Source organism: Hippocampus zosterae, chromosome 10 (genome assembly GCF_025434085.1).
Source record: "Hippocampus zosterae strain Florida chromosome 10, ASM2543408v3, whole genome shotgun sequence".
NCBI classification, from domain to species: Eukaryota; Metazoa; Chordata; class Actinopteri; order Syngnathiformes; family Syngnathidae; genus Hippocampus; species Hippocampus zosterae.
Window position 1 is genome coordinate 7,621,415 of NC_067460.1, and position 11,752 is coordinate 7,633,166.

Genomic DNA, 11,752 nt, shown 5'->3' on the forward strand with positions numbered 1-11,752 from the left:
ACAAATAGCGCTATTGCGCCAGTCATAAATTATTCACTGCATTGTTAACCTGGGCTAGCCAGTCACATCGTGGCTGTTTTTGAAGATGTGTTTTGATTTCAGGTTGTAGTGATCAGTCACAGTATTCAACCTCCAAACTGGGTACAAAGAGATACAGTCCAGATTTGTTTTTCCACAGACATTGCAAAACATGGAGATGAGCGTGAGAGAGAAAGACGAACAGAGAGCAAAGTAAAACAAATCCTTTTTTGTCCCTGTCTTGGTCTTCATTTTTCTTAACCCAGCAGCATGAGTCAGTTATTATTCCATGCCAAACTTGCAGTGATTGGTGAAACAAATACCACTGAGATTCATGCATTCTCCTGATACTCCTTCCTTTTGGGACTTCATCCGCCCTCTGAGTCATGATACTTGGAGTTCATCTGGGTAGAAATGTACACTCAGAAAAAGTCCTTTCTCTTGCCGCACAGGAAATAACAGCAATTTTGCTTCCATATGACAGATGTTTATGTCGAACTGAGTATGTGTCATAAAGCAATTTCTACCAACCAAAACATCTGTTAAGTCGCTTTGCTCATAGCTGGCTCACCATAAGGCCCAAGTGACCTGTCAAGTTCCTCTGGATTCATCAGTCAGCTCAACGGTCTATTGGATCAGACAAGAGGTGGATTCCTAAACTCCCCGAACTGAAACAAATCCAAATAATGAAATGTTTCCAGTGGAATTTGATAAATATGCAATCAAATGGTGCTTGATTTGTGAAATATTTTTACAATGAAGCATTGTTGCTAATTTCTCCGACGGCCAGATTTGCAGTTTTTAATTGCTCCATTCGTTATTTGAATAACAGAGAACATATGGCCAAAATAATTCATCCCCTTGCCAAATTTCTTCATCAATATATCTAACCACATTTGTATGTATCATTTTAACCAGCACCGATAAATTAGTTGTTTTATTACATTTATCAGTGCCGTCGTGTTCCGAGGCCGTTCAATAAAATCATAAATTTTCCAAAGCCAATTAGTATGTGGTCTCACTTGCGCAAAGCTGCTGGCTGACATCATCTCCGTTGTCTGTCCCGTTAGTCAGTGTGGCATCCAACCGTGTGGCTGCTGCAAGCAACAGCTGCCATAGCTCATTACTTGGCTGCTTTTATTGGACCGTGCATCGCAATCTTCTGCATTCCAAACTGCAACCGACCTTTGGCCTCTGCTTCGTCAACATTTGATCTTTGAACTAGCCATTCACCGTTCGTCGTCTGCTCTTTTCCTTGTACATTTTGTTTTTGCTTCTCACCCTGATGTGTAATTACAGCTGTCAATCACACTTTCCTCTACATCCCCACAATTTTGTGCCTTCCACGCAACCTCCGCTCAAAAACATTTTACATACCGGTATTTTTTTTCTTTCTGGTTGAATTGGGTGGTGGGGGTGGGGAATCTGTGGACTAAGGGTCTGTCAACAAAAAAATGGTGACACGAAGCTTTGTGAGGGCAACCTTCTTCTTTAACAAGAACAATAATATTTCATTGTCGTATCTTTCATCCCTCCGAAAACAAGATCAGGTTACTACGAAAATTCTTGTCATAGGTAGGGGACATCTCTCAAGTGAAATGTGCAGCTAAGTCAGGAGTGAAACATGTTCCAGGGAGATTAGTCGGTGGTAGCAATGCTGATATATACAGTACACACGACATAAAACTACACATACACTCAGCGCAGAGCAGTCATGAAGGCCGTGGTCAGACACCCGTGGGAGTTGGTTGCTCTGCTGCCTGATGGTTACAAGAAAGGGCTGTTCTACAATTTGGGGTTTCTTTTGGCCCCTTGATGTGTTTCTCAGATTTTTCCCAGTTTTCTTAGTGGTGGTTTCGCTTCCAGCAATGAGGATGGAACGGGGAAGCCCCAAGGGGGGCATTGAATTTATCCCAGATGGATTTCAGGAGTGGAGTTTGATGCTAAGGCCAATTTTGCCTGCCCTCCACCTTGGACCTGCACAACGCTCTGCTAACACATACTGATAGGAAGAGACAGGAGGGAAAAAAGGCAGACGACGATGAGAGGATGGGGCATGTGAAGGGAGACATTTTAGAGTAAAAATGAGAAAGACAGATGAAGCATGGGCTGAGAGGAAAGAAAAGAACTAATGCTCAGAGTAAATTGCCTGCCCATGAATGGATCGAAAAGTTAGGAGAGGGGGAGGTCTTAGCTTCAACTTTGTTTTGGACAAACTCTTGGATATGTGACTATCTATACGTAAAGGCCTTATTGATTTAATGTTCGTCCACAAATCCATTTCCCTCTCCACAAACTCTCTTGGGATTAATTACAGTATATAGTGTCACTCACAGCCAACAGCTCTCCCACTCTCCCTCGCTGTCATTGGTGCATTCTGGGAGAGCGACAGGTGTAGCTAACGTTGGTTGAAATAGCATCGAGAAGCAGTGACGTGCGAACAAGAATACCAACACATCTGTCCACTTGAAAAACAGGACAGCTGTAATGATCCGTTGAGACTACAGTCGTATTAAACCAAAATAATATTCCTTGGTAGAGCACTTAAAACACAGATGGGTGGTGAAATGACCGCACATTGTTCAATACAGAATTGGGCAGGGAATTTAGTTGAGCCTAACAAGCTGAAAAGCGCTCTATTATAATCACAGTTGGGTGTCGGCGCCTTAATTTAGCAACCCCATCTTTCATTCCAACAAATGAAAAGTGGGCAAGGAAGACAAAATATGAAGGAGGTATGTGTGTGGCGGTGCTTGTTCGTTTTTAATGAGCTTTGCGAATATATTTGTGATAATAACATCATCGACGTATTTCTATCCCTTCCCTCCAGGCATGGTCTGATCATACTAATCAATTTCCAAACAATTACTTCTCAGCATCTCCCTTTCCTCTACATTTGCTCGACTTTTCAAGTTTCAAGTGCAAGTGCGCGCCCACACTGCCCGCAGACTTTCCCAAATGCACAATGGGTATATCTGCTTTTCGCAGTCTCGTTAATTGAGCAATATTTGTCCACACAGAGTACGCCCCTCAAGGCATTGAGAGTTCCGCCCTCTCTGTGTCTCAGCGACATAGTTCACTGTCATTGTGCTACTCTAAAAATAACAGTGATAATTAATTTCCTTTCCAAATGATTAGTTTGCCAACTGACAAGATTTCATATTTCAGCGTGCATCGATTCCCCCCCCCCCCCCCACACCCCCGGCGCTTCATTAGTCAGATGGAGATGGAGAGAGGGCAGGGAGAGTTAAGTCGATTACTGAATCTTATGTTTGAAAGCAACACGCAGAAAAACACATTTATTCAAGTAGAGCTGACATGTAAATTGAAATTGATGATGAGGGGAGTCTGTGTCATAACTGCATTGCGGCTTGCATATAATCGCACAGTTTGTAGACTCAAGATCAAAGTAGTTGTGGTGGTGGCGGTGGGCTGGGGTGGCGGTGCTCGAGAACGAGGTCCAACACAAACACGGTCTGCAGTTATTGTTGGCAGCCATAAAGGCAGTCTGTTAGATACCGACTGGCATTTTGCTGTCTGCCGCAGATCCGACACATACAAAAAATCTTTTGGTTGATTGAATTTCAGTTAAGATGCACAGGCGAAATCGGAACCTCCCATGTTTTGATGGACAGGGCATTAAAGAGGAATTCAAGGAGCTTCATCTTTTTCGTTTAAATCACACGCGAATCGAATATAAACTCACTCACAATATTAAGTACACCTGGATGCCATGTAACACAGGCGTGTCAACTGTGATTCAAATTTGTAATTTGAATTTACTTAAAGTAATTCAATGTTTTTTTCTTTTACAAGACATCCAAAACACCTCTTGGTGTGAAACCATACAACCTCAATGAAAAAAAGTCTCTCTCACAAAGTCGGTGAAATAATATTATTTCATGAATAGAATAAATGTAGAATGTAGTTCTATTCTGATTGTGTAGCTGTGCCTTATGCATATGTACCCACATCACAACTAGGCATGCTGGTTTGTTACAAAATGGGTTTTCCTAACTGTTATAAATGAGCAATTTATTGTAAATATACACCATAATGTCGTCTTCTCCACTTCAGCAGTGACCACGGGAACATTTTGCTGTAACTCAGTACCTGCTTAGCATTTAACCCAGCATTGTTTTCATGAATCTCTGTAGGGCCTCCGACAGCGCCTCTCCACCTCATTTCCAACGTGAACGAGACTTCTGTCAACCTTGAATGGAGTACGCCAAGGAACGCAGGAGGACGGCAGGATCTGACCTACAACGTAGTGTGTAAACGCTGTGGGCCCGATGGGCGACACTGTCAACCTTGCGGCAATGCGATCCACTTCAGCCCCCAGCAGCTGAGTCTGAAGGGAACAAGAGTGTCCATCAACGAACTGCAGGCCCATACCAACTACACGTTCGAAGTGTGGGCGGTAAATGGCGTCTCGCCACAGAGCCCCGGGCCAGAACAGGCAGTGTCCGTGACCGTCACCACCAACCAAGCCGGTAAGCTAATCAGACAGTTTGATTGTGTTTGTGGGAGGAGAATGTCATTAAAGAGCCTGAGGGAAGTGTTCAGGTCCAACTAGTATAAATAGAAGTAAGATCTGCCTGCTGCTTTTGGACAATTCATCTACAATAGGTAGATTCAATGGAAAGTTAACATTGTAACGAAAAGGTTTTCCATACACCTGGGTATCTCGACTAATTTTCCGAATCGATTCGATTTCGATTGAAAAGAAAATCTATCTATCTATCTATCTATCTATCTATCTATCTATCTATCTATCTATCTATCTATCTATCTATCTATCTATCTATCTATCTATCTATCTATCTATCTATCTATCTATCTATCTATCTATCTATCCACTGACACTTGAAGTAGTGAGGATATAAAAAAACTTGTCAGTGACAATGCAGAGTCACGTTTTGCTACTTTCCGAAATCGTATCACTTGAGACAGTGAGGCGATGAGCAATCTGAAAAGCGCTGACACTGATAGTACCTGTTAGTAAAGCTGGTTGCGTTTTGTTATCACACCCACAAATGTTTAATACATATTTTTATGTAGAAACAAAAGCAATGAAATAGTACAAAAACAGCACCACAGAGGCGTGCTTGTAAGTAAGTTGAAAGACAGGAGAGAGAAGCAGTGCAAGTGAATGTTGATTTATTTCAACAAACGCACATGCAAATGACCCTTTATCGGGCCCGATAAAAACAATCACGTCCATTTTTTTCTCATTGAACGATAAGTTGATATAGTGACAGGCCTATGTCAAGACATTTAAAATGTTCATAGCTCCACTTTGACAAGCTGTGGCCACATGTTTTCCACACAGTGCAGTTTCATACCATTTGCTATCCATCCATTCATTTTTTGCACTATAGATCCTTACTGTTAGCATTTAGCTTAGCAATATAGCTCAGCTGCCCCGCTTTTCTTTACGTTGCCTCTGCCGCCTATCAGACCAAACAACAATCACAGACGTCCCGCTATCTCATCTGGGAAAAGTGCAGTGAAGCTCGGCTGGCCAGCTTTTGTTTACGTTGCCTCCGCTGGCGATGACGCTTGCCAGGTCCGACAAAAATTCATGCAGGGCCCTCCGCTCGCCTGCGATGTTGAAAGTGCAATGAATAGGTGCTGGAACTCGTCAGTTTGTACCGTAATCCAATTGCGATTTAGTCGACACGATTATAGTATCCAGCCTTGAATGTAAAAATACAGCTAAAAAGAAAAAGGCACAGCTTGGTTGTCATCACTCTCCGACGGCTGCCTACGAGGCGGTGCCAAGGCCGTGCGCCGTGTTCCTGGAGGAATCCTTGGCTGTGGCTCTCATTCAAGTGAATGGGAATATGCACTTGTTAAAATGTTTCCACCAAGTTTCAATATTTATGATACAGTGAAACCCCGCTATGCGACCACCTCATTTAAACGACCACCTTAAAAATACGACCGGTTTTGTACAGTCCCAAATAGAACGCCTATGTATTGTATTGTATTGTATTGAAACCCTAGAAATGAGACCACCCCGGAATTCAGAATTGCGACCGCGATATCCGGTCCCGAGGAAGCTATCGCCTCATAATTACGAGCAGGAGTGAAAATGGCAGCAAGCAAGAAGAGAGTTGATTTGACCCTACAACAGAAAATAGAAGTTATTCGAGCCAGTGAGCAGCCAGGATCGAGCCAGCGAACATTAGCTGAGCGGTTTGGAGTTGGAAAAACTCAAATCCAAACCATTTTGAAAAAGAAACGGGAGCTCCTCGACGCATACCAAGCGAACGCTAGCTCTTCGAGAAAGCGCCTGTGCTACCGAAGCGACTACGACGACGTGGACGAGCTAACTTGGCGATGGTTTCAAAAAGCACGCAGCCAGAATATCCCTATCAGCGGACAGATGATCCAGGAACAGGCACGAGAATACGCAAAGGAGCTTGAAAAGGACAAAGCCTTTAAAGCGTCCAACGGTTGGCTGGATCGTTTCAAACGAAGGCACAACATTGGAGGCGCTAAGCTATCAGGAGAGCGAGCCAGCGTAGATCCTGAGACAGTCCATGCTTGGAAACAGCGGCTACCTCAACTCACAAGAGGGTATGATCCCTGTGACATCTATAATATGGATGAAACAGGCCTTTTCTATCGAGCTCTACCTGATAAATCACTTGTTATCAAGGGTAGTGATTGAGCTGGTGGAAAGAAAGCTAAATAGTGTTTAACCGTGGTTATGTCTGTAAGTGCCACAGGAGAGATTGAGAAGCCGTTAGTTATTGGCAAGAGTCTAGACTCCATCCTTTGCAACATTATGTCTGTAGAGTCTGGACTGCAAGAGGCTGCTTTGAAACACAATAGCAAGAAACTACAATCTACTTTGGATAGTTACTTCCTCTAAGAACCATAGTTTGTAGCTGTAGTTTTTTTTTTTTCTCTTGCCTTATACATACTGTACATAGACTATTCAAATGCTTAAATTTCTTTTGTGTACAATAAAGTTGCATGTACATTCCATCATTCATTACTCATTGTGTGTACATGACGCTACAGTATATTGTTGCATGTGAGCCACATTACTTCTGCATTATCATTACTCCATCCCACTTCAGAAATCAGACCACCCCGAAAATAAGACCACCTTGAGCAGTAACATAGGTGGTCTTATTTCTGAGGTTGCACTGTAAATATTGTTGAGGAGACTTCAGGTGGTCCTGCGTTAGTTAGTTAGTTAGTTAGTTAGTTGGTTAGTTAGTTAGTTAGTTCCGCCAGTTCCTATTTGGAACATTGGGCGACGAGTTTCCTCTATTTGGTCCGGTCTGGCGACCCTTCTTGCTCCATGCCAACTGACACCCATCTCACTGAGGTCTTCTTTGGCAGTCTGTCTCCACGTCTTCTTTGGCCTACCTCTCTTCCTCTTTCCACCCTCTGGCATCCAATCCATGGCCACACTTGCCGGTCTCTCTCTTGGCAGTCGGAGTACGTGGCCGATCATTTTCCTTCTCCTTTCAGAGACAATGTCTGACAGTTCAGCCACTCCTGCCTTCTTCATCACCTCCTCGTTGGTGACGTGGTCTCCCATGAGATCCTCAGGATGGATCTCAGGCAACGCTGATGGAAGACATCTAACTTGTTGGTTATGTTGGCTGTCTTCATCCATGTCTCACAGGCGTAAATCGCTGTTGGGATAACCACTGACATATAGAGGCGTAGCTTAGTGGTCGTAGTGATGGCTTTCGATGACCAGATGTTGCGGAGGCGTTGGAACACTCCCGCAGCTTTACCAAGTCTACTGTTGACGTCTTTCTCCACACCACCTGTATTTGAGATGTTACTCCCAAGATATGTGAAGCTGTCAATGTACTCTATGTCATGTTGGTGTAGAGTGAGTGGTTGAAGGTGTTGGTGCTGTCCGACGGCCATGGCCTTGGTCTTTTCCTGGCTAATTCGCAAACCGACCTTAACTCCGTGCTCATACAGATTATTGGTCAACTCCTGGAGTGCGGGCTGGGTGTGACTTAACAGCGCCAAATCATCTGCAAATTCCAGGTCAGCTAGTCTGCTCCCTCCCCACTTGATACCAACTTTTGCTCCTGTGCTGGACTTCCTCATTACAAAGTCAATTATGATAATGAAGAGTAGGGGTGACAGAATGCAACCCTGTCTTACACCAGTGACAATGTCAAAATCGTCAGTTGTGCCACTGTTGGTTTTGACACAACAGGTTGAGTTGTGGTACAATGACCTGAAGATGTTGATGTACTTGAGGGGTACACCATACAGCTGGACGATCTGCCACAGTGACTCCCGGTGGATGCTGTCGAAGGCTTTCTTGAAATCGATATAGTTGATCATGAGTGGTATCTGAAGTTCTTGGCACTGCTCTATGATGTTTCAAAGGGTAAAGATCTGTTCGGCGCAAGACCTTCCCTTCCTGAAACCGGCTTGCTCTTCCCTCAAGATGTTATCCACTTCATCTTTAAGGCGATGTAGCAGAACACTGCAGAATACCTTGCTGGGAATTGACAGCATCGTAATGCCCCGCCAGTTATTGCAGTCTGCGAGGCTTCCCTTCTTGGGGAGCGTGACAATGACCCCACGTCTCCAGTCGGCAGGAACTTCTTCAGCATGCCAAATCAGGTTGAACAGGTGGGTAAGGCTCTTCACAACAGCATCTTGGCCATGTTTCAACAGCTCGGCAGCTATCTCATCGAGTCCCGGTGCCTTGTTGTTCTTAAGGCCATTGATTGCTCTGGCAACCTCAGTCTCGGATATCTCTTTCGATGTAATATTTAGAGCTGGAGCTGGTGTCTCTTGATCGAAATTGAAGAGCACGGGAGGCATTGGTTGGTTGAGAACCTCCCTGAAGTGTTCCAGCCATCTTGCTTCTTGCTCCTCGTCGCTTAGAAGTGTCCTGCCATCCTTGCTCCTGATTGGCACGCCAGAGCTGCTCCTGGAGTTGGTTAGCTCCCGCACGATCTTGTATAGGGTCGTCGTGTCGTTGTTCTCTGCTGCTTCCTGTGCCTCTCTTGTTTTCTCTTCTAGCCACTGTCTTTTATCCTTCCTGCAACTCTTCTTCACTGCCCTGTCCAAGTGTCTGTACTCCATGTCTTCCATCCTCCTGCTCCGGAGCCTCCTCTTTTGTTCTCTTTTTATCTTAGCCACTTTCCTTTCCTCAATCAACTTCCAGGTGTCGTCTGTTATGCACCTCTCTTTGTCTCACGTCTTTCTGCCTATAACTGCTTCTGCAGTGTCAGCAATGGCACAAGAGAACATACTCCACTGGTCCTCAATGTTTGCAAGGTGTTGTGATACCTTGAGCTTCCTACTCAATTCCTCACAGAAGCTTTCGGAGAAGTTTTTATTCTTTAGCTTGTCCACCGCGTAAGGTCTCTTGGGCTGCACCTTTTTCACCTTCTTCAGCTTCAGCTTGATTTTTCTCACCACAAGGAAGTGGTCTGAACCCACATCCGCACCTCTGTAGGAGCGAATGTTTAGCAATGACGAGCGCCACCTTGTGTTGATGCAGATATAGTCCAGTTCGTTCCGGGTCCCGCCACCAGGTGAAACCCAGGTTACTTTGTGGATCAGCTTGTGCTCAAAAAAGGTGTTGCCAATGCTGAGGCCGTTGGTACTGGTTAGCATCAACAGTCTCTCCCTGTTGTCGTTCGTGGAGCTCGCAAACCCATGCGGTCCAACTGTGGCATTCAGGCCCCTTCTGTCATTATCCAGTTTTGCGTTGAAGTCTCCAATCAGCATTTTGATGTCATGTCTGGGGATCTCCTCAAGCACGGTCTGGAGCTGGTTGTAGAAGGTGTCTTTATCGTCCGCTGAGGCAGCTTCGGTTGGGGCATAGACTTGTACAATGGTTACTTTGGCATATCTGGTGTAGAGCCTTGCTGTAATAATCCGTTCATTCACCGGCTTCCATCCAATCAATGCTTTTGCTGCACTACTGGAGAGGATGATGCCGACTCCATGGGAATGGTGGTCTTGCTTCCCAGAGTACAGAAAAGTTGCTCCATTAACCATGAGGCGCCCTTGCCCCGTCCACCTCATTTCACTAACGCCTAAGATGTCCAGGCGATAGTCCCTCATATTCTTCAGCACCTGGTCCATGCGACCAGACTGGAACATTGTGCGCACATTCCAGGTGCCTACTCTGGTGTTGGTTTTGGTTCCAAAGATCGGGGTCATCAGGGGTCGGGCTTCCTGCTGGATTTCACCCGGCCCCGTCATAGATACATCCAAGGATGTGCCGTCTCTTCTTCGCCGTGGTTTACCGGAATGGCTTACTCTCGTCATTTCTGTAACAGGTTTTTGTTTTTACAGGGTGAGGTTGTTAACCTCACGCCCAACCCCCAACCTGGAGGACCAGTTGGATGCAGTTTAACGTCATACCCAGGACCGAGGTTCTGCGTTAGTGTATTTTAATGTGGCTTTCAATATAATTTTGCAGATTCGGAACAGTAAAAGTGACATCATTTTTTTCAAATGGCAGACAGATAATTATCGATCTGATAAATATTCCCAATCCCAAGTGTCCATAGCTGTGAGAAACTCTGGCCGCTTAGGAAGAGACTATTAGCAGTGCACTGACCTATGTGCACCTGAAGGAGATTGGTAAATTTGTAGTGTGCACCATATGTGATCGTTCTGCCTTTTGGGGGTGGTAATAATCCGCATGACAAAACATGATTCTTCAAGATGGGAATAATTTTTGTGACAGCTGGATGATGTGTAGCATGATGGATTCCTTTCGGTGTGAAATTATTTTTCTGCAATATTCCTCTTGAGGTTTGCATAATTATGCCCGTGAATCCCGGGATAGTGCAAACGGCAAGGTGCTAAATTTAGAGCTGCAAATAAGGGATGAGATGAGTGATGTTGATACACCGATATCGAAGGTGTCCTTAAAATGCTGCTGGAAACCATTTGTGTTTTTCCAGCATAATCTGTCCATCAATTCGACATCTTCCCATGAGCCCGTGGAAGCGCCGGGATGCATTCAGAGCCACCGCTGGTTTTGTCATTTAGCCATTTTGTGACTGGTTGTTGTGCAAATGGCTTTTACAACCCTAGTTTGTTCTCGTCATCCCTCCCTGCTCCCCACCACTTCAAACTGATCATTACTTTGGTCTCGTTTACTGTTCCGCTCTTGGGTGGCAAGCTAAGTGCCCCTTTTGTGTCACTTTTTATCACTAATTTCCATCCCTGGCAAAAGTGAATGTCTTGGATGCAGTTCGGACTAGCAATTTGAGGACACAGTGGCTTGATTTATCAGCTGGGGTCAGGAAAATAGAGATGAATGACTGTGCTGCCTGTGGGAGAGCTGAGAGCACTGCCAGACGGCCTTGTGTAGGGGCTGTAATAGAGTGCACCTCTGAGTCAAGGCCGAGGTTTTTCACTAATGTGACAGGGTGGTCGCATTGGCGCACATTTGCGCAAAACAATCCAAAAAGAGCGTTCTCCCACACATGGACTGACACGCACTCTGCGACGTCCCTCTGCGATTAAAGTAGACCAATCTGCGGCCTCCAGGTTTTATGGAAGACGTTGCCTTTAACTTGTCACTGCTACATGTTTCACAACGGTTCCATTGGATTAGTCAGAAGGCACTCGTAACTTGAAGTGTGTGTATGTCTATATGGATGTGGAAAGCGAGATATAGAGTGTTCATGCATTTCGAGACCATCAGCATTTGCCCCTCAAACAATGTTGCCTATGTGTCCACGTTTCTTTTAGTATGTGT

At 44.9% G+C, this 11,752-nt stretch overlaps 1 protein-coding gene across 2 annotated transcripts in view; it reads left to right on the forward strand.

Moving 5' to 3' along the window:
* epha4l (eph receptor A4, like) overlaps positions 1-11,752 on the forward strand; it is a 55,635-nt gene that overhangs the window by 24,907 nt on the left and 18,976 nt on the right. The window contains exon 5 of one of the 2 annotated variants that reach the window (XM_052078860.1): positions 179-1,394. In XM_052078860.1, the coding sequence (XP_051934820.1) occupies positions 179-279 (101 nt within the window). In that variant the 3' untranslated portion in view covers positions 280-1,394. Of the gene's footprint in view, positions 1-178; positions 1,395-4,175; positions 4,512-11,752 lie in introns of those variants that run through there. The other variant, XM_052078859.1, reaches the window with a different exon arrangement.